Source organism: Caretta caretta, chromosome 8, assembly GCF_965140235.1.
Source record: "Caretta caretta isolate rCarCar2 chromosome 8, rCarCar1.hap1, whole genome shotgun sequence".
Lineage (NCBI taxonomy): Eukaryota > Metazoa > Chordata > Testudines > Cheloniidae > Caretta > Caretta caretta.
Window position 1 is genome coordinate 74,974,327 of NC_134213.1, and position 13,626 is coordinate 74,987,952.

The following is a 13,626-nucleotide window of genomic DNA, read 5'->3' on the forward strand; positions in this document are numbered from 1 at the left end:
CCATTTACCTTAATGGGGTTCCAGCACAGAAATGTTCAAAATAGATTTTAAAATTATTACACAAGCAACCAAATTATGAACACCCAATTACAGAGACAAATTTAATTATAAAGAATAGCTGGGTCCAGATTCTAGCTCAGATTACCCGGGGGGGCAGAAAGAGGCTGGGAAAGAAAATCCAAATCTGGACCCAGACATCTATATAATTTTAAAATTCATTTCCTTAACCAATTTGTTACAATGATGTTAATAGACAAGATACTGAGCATGGTTTAGCAGTGAGCATAGACCAGAACAAATAGTGTTCAGCAATGTCTCAGCTAACCAAAATTAGACCCTCTGACACAATGCTGAACAATGTTTGTCCTGGTCTACACTGACCACACTAACCCATACTTGGCATCATATTAGCTAACCTTACTGATAACAAATCTGTCATATATTGTCAGATTTCACAGCATAGATCAAGCCTTCAGAGATTTGTTGAGAGACTCTGTAGCCAAAGACAACTAATCTTCATATATTTGAGAATATCTCACAGAGAAGTGCACTGTCGGTATTGCCAACCTACTGAGACTGCAATTCTCAACACATTTACTGTAAGGTGGTCTCTGACTGTTGACACACGATGGCTCTATTTTATGCCCCACTATTAAACATCCAGAGTGAGAAAAGGCTGTTACCCATCATGTTCACCAAGGCCCTATTAATTCCTTATTTTTAAGCCAGAATTAGATGGGACTTGAAACAATACATTAAGGAAGATACATACACACCAATAAATGATCAAAGTATGTGAGCACATGAAGTGCTAGCATCTGCCGGAATGGTGTTTTTCAGGACCGGTAATGCTGTTTTCCATCACAAATCCATAGTGACTGAAATATATTCCTATGCAGATATCGAGAATTCTTCAGGTTCAATCACATCGATTTCCAAGACAGATGACTGACTCCAGAAAAATCACTAAGATTTTTCCTGTGCAGTGATATGTAATTCTAATTTATTCTGACATTAAGAGGGAAGTTAGTCTTTGTAATACTGAAGTTTCAAAGATGAACTGGAAAGCTAAAAATTAAAACTGTGACAAACCCAGAACTGTCTCTCCAATTTACCCAGCATGGGAGGAGCATTCAGCACAGAAATAAGTTTTAAATAACCATCTTCAGTTACCTGAGCAGTGCCCAGTGGATTTCATGTAGGAGAATGGAAAAAAAGGGTTAATTAAAAATTTATTTCTGCACTGCATGTCCCTCAGTCTGGTAAATGGGGACCACTCAGCATAGAAATCTGGGATTAACTCAGTTTTCACTTTTGTTCTGAAGTCAGTTCACCTTAAAATGATTTAATGATTTCCCTTCGCTCTTCCTTCCTTCTGTTTGGCACTGGTTCAATGGAAATGTTTCAGAAATGCAAATGTTTTTGTAATCTTCTTCCTGATTAGCACTTTCCTTTCCAAAAATTTGGTGACAATAGGCAAGATTTCCAAGAAAGAATGTTGAACCTTTATGAACAATCTTCAGCAACCAACTGCTACCCTCTCTTGACACTTTACAAATGAAGTATTTTGAAATCCTATTGCTTATCCTCTCTTCTTTATGTAAAGCAGGGGTCGGCAACCTATGGCACACGTGCCAAAGACAGCACGTGAGCTGATTTTTAATGGCACACTGCTGCCTGCCGGGTCCCAGCTGCCGGCCCTGCTCAGCCTGCTGCCAAACCCAGACCGGTACCCCGGCAGGCAGCAGCGTGCCATTAAAAATCCTGCCTGCCCCGGCCTGCTCTTCTCCGCCCCTGGAGATGAAGAAGCTTGGTCCTGCCGGCTGCTGCTGCAGGGCAGGCAAGCTCCTCCCTCCCCGCCTCTTCCCCCAGCGTGCTGCATTCCTGCCCCTTCTCCTCTCCCTGCCACCGATCAGCACGGGAGTGGGAGAAGAAGAGCCACAGTGCGCTCGCTGCTCCGGAGAGGAGGCGGAGAAGAGGTGGGGGACAGGGCCTTGGAGAAGGGGGGTGGAATCAGGGCATATCCCCTCCAGCCCCCTGCCATGAGCCGCTCTGGGCAGGGGGCTGGGAGCAACCCCACACCCCCAGCCCACACCCCAGCCCCCTGCCCTGACCCTTACATCCCCCCCACACCCCAGCCCCCTGCCCTGAGCCCTGCACCCCCCTCACACACACCCAGCCCTCTGCCCTGATCCCTGCACCCCCAAAACACCCCCAGCCCTCTACCCTGATCCCTGCACCTTACATTCCGCCCCCACACCCCAGCCCCCTGCCCTGAGCCCTGCACCCCGCTCACACAAGCCAGCCCTCTGCCCTGACCCCTGCACCCCCCTCACACACAGCCAGCCCTCTCCCCTGACCCCTGCACCTCCCACACACCCCAGCCTCCTTCCCTGACCCCTGCACCCCACATGACCCCAGCCCTGACTCCAGTACCCCCCACATACCTAGCCCCCCCACACCCTATGCCCTGACCCCTGCACCCACCACACACCCCAGCCTCCTGCCCTGACCCCTGCACCCCCACAACCCCAGCCCTGACTCCAGTACCCTCCACACATACCTAGCCCCCTCAAACCCCATGTCCTAACTCTTGCACCCCCCACATTCCCACCCCCACCCCTCGCACCAAATGGGAGCTGCCCAGGTAAGCACTCCACACCCAAACCTCTTGCCCCAACCCTGAGCCCCCTCCCTCATTCTAGTTCCTGGCCAGACCCTGCACCCCAACCCCCAGCCTGCTCCTTCACCCTCAACCCTGTGCTCAGTGCACTCCCACCCTCAGCTCAGTGCAGAGAGAGGAAGAGAATGGGGTAGAACCAGGGAGAAGGTAGGTACTCCTCTATGTGGGCAGGGCTGGGATCCCAGACCGGCAGCGGGCTGAGCAGGAACGGCAGCCGTAACCCTGGCTGGCAGGAGACGGCGGACTGAACCCCAGACCGGCAGCGGGTTGAGTGGCAGCGGGCTGAGCCGCTCAGCCCACTGCCAGTCTGGGGTCCCGGCCGCCGGCCCCGCTCAGCCCGCTGCTGGTCTGGGGTTCTGGCTGCCAGCCCAGGGTTCTGGCTGCCGGCCCCTTGCTAGCCAGGGTCCTGGCCGCAGGCCCCGGTCAGCCTGCTGCCAGCCTAGGTGAACGGAACCCCAGGCTGGCAGCGGGCTGAGTGGGCCAGCGGCGTAAGATCAGCATTTTAATTTAATTTTAAATGAAGCTTCTTAAACATTTTGAAAACCTTGTTTACTTTACATACAACAATAGTTTAGTTATATAATATATAGACTTATAGCGAGAGACCTTCTAAAAAAATGTTAAAATGTATTACTGGCACGTGAAACCTTAAATTAAAGTGAATAAATGAAGACTCGGCACACCACTTCTGAAAGGCTGCCGACCCCTGATGTAAAGCATGTGAAATTAAAAATTTCTTTCATTCTTCTGACTCTGCCTTCCTAAATATGAATCTTCCACCTCTTCACCATTGTTTTAGGATATCTGACCAAGAAGCAACACATTCTAAGGATGGCGTATTGGCACAGGAGAAATCTTTGTCAATATCACTTCAAAAGTATCACTGAGACATGGAAAGTAGAATTTCTGTTCTGCCTCCTTTTAAACTGGGGCTTTCAAAGAATGGAACCCTGGGAGTACTCTGCCTGTATTCCTCTATTAAACAGAGTTTATATTGACTGAAAGTGAAATAAACAAAAAAGGACTATACAATAGACATAGCAGCATTCTTGAATAAACCTTTTGTTACAAGCCATCTTGATCAAGTCCAATACTGATGACGGACTTAAAGCTTTGATTTCCTAAATGATGCATAAGTAAATGCTACATACCTTCAAGTCTTTAAACACAGTTGGGTTAATTTGAGGTTAATTAGTAAGAACAGAAACTTGGAAAATCTACTACAACTACTAAGGAGGCAGCAGTAAATCTATAAAAATGTGAAAAGATGGAACATAACTAGTGAAACTGTCCCACAAAATAAGCTATTTCTTAAACTGTAGGTGATTACAATGAGAGCAGGCTAGGAGAAAAGGGACTGATAGCTGAAGGATTGCTAGGCTGAAGGATTGCTAGTAGATGCCTCCAGGACATAGGATTGGTGTTATTTTCAAGAAAATTCTAATATATTTGAAAGCTACTTCTCTACATCACATAAACCCCAAAAAGGTAACTCCTACAGAGAATAACAATTTACAGAGAAATTAATTAGGTAATGAACTACAAGTACATTGTATTCTGTCTTGGCTACTGAACAATAAATCTAATGCGATCATTCAGTGATACAGCTAAACTAAACACCAACGCAAACGTAATGGCAACAGTTGTGTAGAACTGTACACTATTAACAGAAAAACTCACATTATCCATCTGTTTCCAGCACATGTCAAGATACTGCTGAGCTTTTCGCCCTTCTTGAAGATGCTGTAAGGCCATAAATAAGACATTTTCACAAATCTCAGATACTGTTAACCTTACTGGTTTCTGTTCTAGTTTACATTCAGTATGCTATGTCAATTGCTTACTAATTTATGAAGGTACTTTATTGGAGATATTACTATCCATGCAAGAACAGCACGATAGACCAGGGTTATTTACTCAAAAGTTATTAATGGGCACTATTCTATATTTGTATTTTGAACATCATAGCAAGTAAATATGTATTGAAGAGAGCTACTCTGATGTTATGTTAAGTTGCACATAAAACTTATAATTGACACTACTGTCACATTTATACTACTGACTGGACAAATAAGTATACAGATTCTTTGAATGAAAACAGTCATTTTATACACGATTGTTGGATAAGAATATAGGAATTACCATTTTTCTTTCTGTTTTTAGATCATGAGAATATCTCATTAGTTCTCCATAGACTCTGTGTCCCATTTCTTCTGCTACTACTTCTCGTTGTCCTGCATAGTCATTTAACTCATTAAGGATGTTAAAAAAGGCTAGACAGGATGTAAACCTGACAAAATACACATGGAAAACACAAGGTGAAATTGACTTTTACTTTCACTAAGGATTTCTTTACTTAGCCATTAAGAGAACATAGTGTGTGTTAAAATTAGATACACTGTAAAATAAGCCTTAGACTAATGCTGAACTACAGTGAAAATGCACAGTGGGAAAAGCCGACGTTGGGCCTAAGATGTACCACATTCTAATGTCTCTTCATACATAGTTTATAAGAACATGGATTCTGGGGAGTGGAAAAGAAAGAATAAGAATACTACCTGAAAGGCCCTGCAGTTTAGTGGTATCCTAAGCTGCCAACTGAGAGGCCTGAGCTTGGGAACGGACTTAGGTCCCTAGGCTCGGAGGCTGAACTTGTTGCAGAGATGATGTGCTTGGTCTTGAGGGTGGAACATGCCAATCATACCACTCATTTGCATCCCGATGGATGATCTACAGAACAAGTTTGCTATCAGCTCTGGAGACAGCTGCCTGTTTGCCTGCCCACCTCTTGGCTGGAGGTAAGGTGCCACTATGGCTGGCACTAAAAAGGGGGAGGAGGAGGGGCAAAAATAAGGGTAGAAAGTGTGTGTGGAAGGGAGGAAAGAAACAAAAACAGTCACCATATTAAAATATGCATCTTTCTTTAATAATGGAATATTGCCATCTTCTTAAAGCTGGCATCCTGAATTCCATTGTGGACTTGGAAATCCTGACTCCTGCCGTCCAGATTTCTTTGGAGGTGGGTTTAAATAGAACTGGAGGTGTTTCTGGTGGGGTTCCCCAAGGCATTTCTGCATAGCACTTCCCTGGCTGCAACGTGAAATCCATCCCACATGCTACCCTTAAGTTTTCACCATTCTTTCATTCATAGTCCAATTATTTATACTTTAAAAACTAGCACTGTGTTTTAATCAGACATCAAATATCATCAATGACGAGGACAGCAAAATAAGCACTTCTCTTAGGCTATGTCTACCCTGTAATTGGGAGTGACTGTGGGCATACACGTGCTAGCACTTCTGGAGTGAGTGCGCTAAACATGGCAGCACTGGTGGTAGCTCAGGCTAGCCTCCAAAGAACAACTCCATGGGAGATCTTACATACACATGATGCCAGCTATGCCACCGCAGCCACCCCGCATGCTAGCTTAAGCATGTACGTTTACCGGAACTGGGAATCACACCTCCCCACTGCAGTGTAGATGTATCCTTACACCATTGACAATGGAATTGCTTAACATGCAGTGTTACCCTCACAAATGGTCATCCAAATCTACTTTGCCTCTTGGAGCCAAAGTAAGTTGCCAGGGTAACACACTTGAGTTTCACTAGCCAAAAATAAATGACAATTCAGCATGCAGTCAAAACCCAAGTCTGCAGAGCTGCATTGGTAGAACGTTACCAGGATTCTCAAAGGGTTAATAAAAATTGTAAGAAAAAGAAACACACACATTAAGGCCAAATTATTCCCAATCCTATAAAAGTAATGCCAGAATGTGTGTGTGTGTGTGTGTGTATATATATATAATATATATATTGCACTAAAACTTCACTTTCAAACTCTTCTGCTAAATGAAGTTTAATTTGGAAAGCTGCTAATACAAATTGACAACACCTAAAACTTTAAGACACCAATAGTGGGAACAGTAAAGTGTGATATTTAATTGTTATAGAACAAGAACCCAAACAAAGGAAGTCCTGATTTCATTCATTTGCTAATTTATCCATCAAAAATATTTACACAGAAAAAGTTCCATTAAGGATAAAAAAGATTAAACAATATACAGTGGTATTTGCTATTTATATATGTAAAACTTTAAATGCATATATTTTACCTGGGCTCTTCATCTTTTGATGAACGTTTGGGACAGTACTTCTTAACCAGATTTCTGTTAAAAGGTGAAAAGTACATATACTATATTATAAAAGCATTTTTCTAGTTGCAGTGTCAAAAAAAAAAAATTGGAGAGGGATATAGTGATAAAAAATAGGCCCCAGTGCTGCAAAGGATCTTCATGGGGAGAGCCTTATACCAGTGAAGGTCTCTGCAGCACTAGGGTCACATACTGTAAACTATTTGAAAGAAGAATTTGATACAACTTCACAGGGCAAACTTATTTTGGTGTAAACTCAGTGAAGCCAACAGAGTAATATATATTTTAAGGCACCTGTTGCCATAGTAACTAAATCACCTCATTTATTCACATCCAACTTAAAAGGCTCACAAACAGCAGGTTTTATTTTACATTTACTATCCTATCTGGACACACAAATGATATAGACAGGCACAGCTAAGCAACGTGCAAATCATATAGTCATTCTGGGTACCACATTCATGACTGTTTGCAGAGAAATCCGGTGACCAGGGTTTAGCTTTCAGCAGACATTCAGACAAATTATTTTAACTACACTACAGTCATTGTTTTGAACATGAGCAGATTTTAGGGTGCAAGATGCAGAATCTTTTTTTTAAAAAATGGAGGCAATACCTTAGACCTGAAAACATCATCAGTGTCCCTGGAAACATCAACAGTTCAAAAGCTAAGAAAAAAAAATCTAAAAAAAGAGACTGAGACCCCTAATACGCTCTATGTAGCATGTGGACAGACTGCTGTGCCTGTGAGAAGCATCATTTACTTTAATGAGTGGACATAGCCATGCATCTGCATGCTACACACTGCAGGAATGCAATCTTGATCAACACATTTGCTGTACTAAATCCTCTAGTCAGACACTGATAACATAGGGATGCACTGCTACAGAAATAACTGCAGGATTAGTGCCTAAATTTGGAAATGCAGTAGAACAACATTATAAAGAATCCTGTGACATGCCAAAGCAACATAACATGCCCACAATCTTAGAAAAAGGAAAAAAAGAGAGAGAGAGAGAGAAACAATACTTGAGTGTCAATTTTCAAATACAATCCTTCTCCAAAACATATATTCCCCCACTCCCACCCGGCTGCACCAGATTTACTGTCCCAAAAAAAAGATTTATTGCCACAGGTAACAAACTGAAAGCCAGAAAGGTACCTGTAGGTCACCATGAAACCCTTCCTTTAAAAAAACAAACAAACAAGCCCACAATTAATTCTCCCCACCCTCCTATTTTCAGTATACGGACAAAGATCCCATCTTCATACTGCAGTATCTTTTTTATTATAACAGTCTTCAAAATTCTCTCACTTTTTATAAACCACAAAAGTTGCAATTATAGCTCCATTACTGATCTCCCTGCCTCTGTCTAGAAGGAATTTTGTATCTTTTTCAGCAAATACAGAATAATTTTCTGTGTCAAAGTGAAATAAACAAACCATAATTTTAACAAAATACAAGAGGATCTGGCACTTCTTTGGCCACTGGCACATCTTTAAATCTAACATTTCTACATTTTATTTGATTTTCCAGTAATTCCAATAGTCTCTATCATATGATCAGATTTTACGTTTTATGCAAGCTGTTATACTCTTCAGTTTTTGCTTGAATTTACTGAAGATTTTCTGATAGTTAATTTAAGAGTCTACTTCAGTAGCTCTAGTATCCAATGTGGTCATGTTAGCAGAAAACTCTTTAGCTTTCCTTCCGTAATAGTCATGGACTTTTGCAGAGCATTAGTTCTTGTCAGTACTTATTAAAACCTTTCACAATAGAATCTGTATCACCCAATTTTATTGTTAAGAGTCTTCTGCAGCCAACAGACGATGGCAGTGAGTACAGTCTGAAGAGGTATCAGGTTTCTTTATAGGCATTTTGAAAGCATATCAATTTCTTCTCCAGATATTTCTGTAAAATACTGTTTATATTGCACTTTCTTCACCATGAAATCCATTTAGTAGCTGCAATGAGAAGGGCAGATAGCAGAGCTAACTGCTGTATATTCTCCATTTTAGGCTGCTAATACCATGCCCAATACTGCATATTTCATATGCCAGATTTTTATCCATCCTATATATTTACAATCCAAACAATAAAAACCAGTACAAATTAGCATATTATTTACATATTGCTGTAGAATAGCGTTTGCCCAGGCTTCCCTTTGTTCAGTTTTAGGATTTAAAAGTGCAGTTACACTGAAAGGATGACTGCAAGAACAGCACTCTCTTGCTCTGCTGTGTAACTCAAAAGCCATACTGTGTCTACTTATTTTACTAATACGCTCACCCTTCACACTTTTCAGTGTGACAGAGCACCAAAATGTGGACCACCTGTGTTTTGTTGCAACACAATTATCACATAGGATGGTTTTTAAACCATAAAAGTGTCTAAGGATGTTTTCTCACTGTAAATTAAATAAGCTAGTTATTCAAAGAGAAAAATTGGGAGGGGGAAGAAATTCCATCATGTGCAAATAGAAGAAACCCTTCCCAACCCTCACCCTCCCCAGGTTAGCATTAAGGTTGAATTTCTGAACCATGCGATTCCCAGCACAGACATCTAAACTTGAGCTAAAGAAGTGTTATTTTTCTATTTGGACCAGGCCCTTTGGGGAGGTTGTGATACTTCAGCAAATTGTTGTGTAACCCACTGACAAGCAGCAACAGAATGCTGGAGATTAGGATTTTTGCATTCTATTCCTACCTCTGTGAAGGAAGTATACCTAGTAGTTAGAAAAGTAGTTTTAAGTACATAGATTTGCAACATTCTGTAGAAGAGGCAGTATGACAGAGTAGTAGATAGTAGGGACTTGGGTTGTAGTCCCAGTTTCACCAGAAGAGACCTTGTGCAACCTCTCTTAACTTATACGTAAACTGGGGGGAATGATACTTGCCTCTGTATGGAAAGGGTATGAAGCAATGCTCAATGGTGAAGTGCACAAAAATATAAGCAGCAGCCAGTGTAGAAGAAGAGATCTTAATCTGATCTGTGAGCCAAGGAACTATGGGTTTACTTCCCTCTCCTCATGTACATGGAATGCTGCATGGCTTGGCAATGGCCAGCATCCCACAGGAACTCTGGCAGAGGCAGACACAGAACTCAGTTCTCCAAAGTGGTACTCAGCTACTTGAATCATGAGATGCTCCTTTCTCTTCCTGCAGTTCCCTGCCTCGTTCAATGCACATCTTCCAACTTCCACAACAAATGAGGCAGGGGTCACGCAGACAACCACCTCATTCACTACACAACCCTGATTCATAACCAGAGCAGTTCCAACTTTCCGAATTTTTGAGTGCTTGACTTTGCAACATTAACATTATTTTACTATATTGTTTTATTTTTACATGCAATTTCCTACTTTTTAAAAAGTAAAAAAAAAAAAAAATCCATCATAACCATATTGACCCCCATATAGGCCATAGTAACGGATATGCATAGTAGGATGTCATCCGCTATGTCACCTAACCACTCAAGAAGATGTTTTTCCAGTGGGTTTCCCACCTATTTACTGACAGCAGAGTGTTGAGTCTCGGGAATCCTGGGTCCAGTGACGTTCCAGAGGGAGTGTGTTTAGTAGCTACAGATCTTTCCACTCTTGTTCCCTCAGCTCCAGTCTCAATCCTATGCCCACCCCATTGTGAGGGGATGGATCACGTTCAGTCGCTCTGTGGGATGGCATACAAACGGTCTGGCTGACACAATGGAGCTGTGCACATGCAGAGCAGACAGAATCTTCTGAGAATTTTGCTGCAAACTGAGCATGTGCAAACTATGATTTTTTTCAGAGGCTTATAGTTTGGCCAAACGTTGGCAGATTTTCACAAGAATGGCAAAAGGCACATGCCTGACACTAGGATCAACCCTCTGCCCAATTCCAAGTCAGTGCTGCAAAGCTTGGAGGTGCTAGAGCTACTTAAGAAAATTTTTACACCATATCATAACGCAGACAAAGCAAAGTATTTTTCATAATTTTATTCTTAGAAATGGCATAACTGTTCTTGCTGAAATTTTCAAAAAATACTCAGCCTGAAGCAGACATCAGGCATGGAAAGTTCAGCCTGAATGATTAAAGTTTGTCAAAGTTATAAGCAACTTGAAAACAGTGTCTTATAATCAAAGTGTTAGGCAACTTTAACTATAACTACAGGCATCACTACCAGCGCCCTCTACAATAAAGTAATAAAGTAACCTACAATGCCATTTTTATAGTCACTTTTCTGACTACCTCCTCAATTTAGCATACTCATCATGCTATTCTCTTCGAAAGACTGAGCTCATAATCGCATCTCTTTCCTGCTTTATATTAAAATATAGCTCCTAATATTAGCTGAAAGGGGAGCTCATTTTTCCATCCAAAACTTCTGAAAAGGTGTAACATAAGAGATTATATAATCAACACCAATAAGATACAGAGCTACATAGTAGTCTGCCTATGATGCCCAGAACTATTTCACAAATTCAACTTTTGCTGTTCTAAATCATTTTATGAATAAAAATTACTTCAGAGGGCAATACTGTGACTCTCCAGGTGTAGACAAGAATTTTTCTCCAGTATCATGGAGTCCATTGTGTGTGTGCAAATTCTATTTGCTGTGCTGTTAGAGATTAAAAGCAGACAAGTCTCCATATATCTGGATAGTGTGTGTTTTTTCTCATGTCAAAAAAGACAAAACCTCTTCCGTGGCACCCAAAATAATTTTCCTATGTTGCTTTTTCTGGTATTATTTTATATTCCTGCCTTACACTCTTTATATAGAGGCTTACATTATAAACAGGGAACTCCTAAAATACACCTCATTATTATTCAGAAGGTGAAATCCATAACAAGCATAACAATGCTGTAACTAGGCAACTGTGCAAGAGCCTGTGCAAGAGAAGATTTTCTGGCATGTTACAGATAAGAAAGGAAAACCACTTAATATAAAGCATACAGTTTAGAATGGCAGTGGGGGAGGGTCATGATTACTGATGACTTAGTAGCATGCTGATTTCTGTTCTAGTTTTATTTTTCCAGTGCGATGCTGTTTTTATTCATCATTTCTAGGAAGACAGAAATACCTTACGACAACCTTCCCCCTTAAACAAAAACAACATACGCTGTAGCATTTAAACCAAATTAACTAGCAGTTGGATCCTGACTGCATTTGGGCTCACATGAATTTGTAATTTGATGCATCAAATTTTGTCAGATTTTCTAAGGACTCAGCAAACAGTAAATAGCTCAGGCTTCAATAAGTGCACAAGATAATAAACATGAAAAGACAGATCATGAGTGCAAGAGTCAGAGGAAAAACGGAAGGCATGGAGAGATCAAAGGAGCACAAAAGGATATTCTAAAATGAGAAAACTGTGGCTTGAAAAGCAAAGAGCAAATGAACTGATGTCCTGGAAAATAACTCTTAGGTGCCAGGGGGTTTGTGAGGACATCAGGAATAGAAGCTCAGGCAACACCTCTAGAAAGTATTTGCTGACAGGTATCTCTTGGAAAAAAGAGAAATGTTTGACATTTGTATCTAAACTTGAGCTTAGCTCTTGGAATCTAAAGATAATTGGTCTGTCCAGATGATGAGGCCAAACCAAAAAAAAAATCTAATAAATAAAAAATCTGTTAGATCTAGCCCAAATTTTATTTTTTCAAACATTTTAATGAATCAAGAATTTGGAGGGAAAAAAACTGTTTCAAATAAACCAAAACATTTTGGGTCAACCACAAACTTTTTTTTTTTTCCAATGTGATCATTTTCAGGTGTTTTCACACTCACACCCCTTTTTTTTTTTTTTTAATTGGCCAAATTTCAAAGTGGAATACCATTTCAAAATAAAAAGTTGAAATAAAGCATTTCAAAATGGTCAAAATGAAATTTGTTGACATTTTTGAAATAAAAAAGAAGAAGTAAAAATTATTTATTGAATTCTATCAGAATTGTGAATGGATTCAGAGATCCAAAAAATGCATTTTTCGGCAAAGATACGATTTGCAAAAAGAAAAAAAAAAAGAAAAAATCACCCAGCTCTATGCCGACTTATACCCCCATCAGCAAGCCATTGACATAGGGATCTGCCCAGATGTACAGGCATGGGGGACTTAAAGTGAAGCTGAAGAGTAAGAATCTAGACTATGAAGTGTTTTATTTTGTCAGGTTCTTAATGACAACTCAGATTAATCTTTTCTTCCACCCACAACGTTTTGAATCTTTAAGGTCACAAGATTTATTAAAAGAGTTTATGATGAACAGTTTGTTTAGCATTGTAATTATCTTCTGCAATACAAAACAAACACATTGGAAAATAATGAGAGTCTATTTTAACAGAGCATATTATTATGATCTTTTTACTTACAGTATAAAGAAAACTCATTGTGTCATTGTGAGGATAGAAAATGAGAGTTGATGGCTTAGAAAGCTGAAAATGGAATACGACTCTTTTTACCACTAGGTCATCAATTTAAATCCCACCCCGGTTAGTAATGATTGAAAGTCATTGCATTGCTAGCCCATGTGAAATGAATTATGGCTAAGGTTCGCAGAATTTGATATTTAAAAAGAATAATTTTGATGGATAATATCAATGTTTATTTTTAAGCATCTTTTCCCACAACTTTTATCCACTTAAATTTTTGCATTTGCAGGAAATTATGGGAGGGTCATATATAATTATTTAACAACAGTATAAATTTAGATTGAAAAAGTTAAAGCTTTATAACGGTTAAAACACAAATTGTCAATTTCACATGTCAAAATATACCAAGTAAATATCCTTAATTCAAACTCTAGTAAGTTTTCAAGCA

The 13,626-nt window shown here is 40.3% G+C and overlaps 1 protein-coding gene across 4 annotated transcripts in view; it reads right to left on the reverse strand.

The window, feature by feature from the left end:
- FNBP1L (formin binding protein 1 like) overlaps positions 1 to 13,626 on the reverse strand; it is a 96,740-nt gene that overhangs the window by 23,310 nt on the left and 59,804 nt on the right. For all 4 annotated transcript variants that reach the window (XM_075131620.1, XM_048862199.2, XM_048862197.2 and 1 more), the window contains exons 3-5: positions 6,798 to 6,851; positions 4,826 to 4,973; positions 4,364 to 4,426 (exon numbers count right to left, since the gene is read on the reverse strand). In XM_075131620.1, the coding sequence (XP_074987721.1) occupies positions 4,364 to 4,426; positions 4,826 to 4,973; positions 6,798 to 6,851 (265 nt within the window). The remainder of the gene's footprint in view (positions 1 to 4,363; positions 4,427 to 4,825; positions 4,974 to 6,797; positions 6,852 to 13,626) is intronic.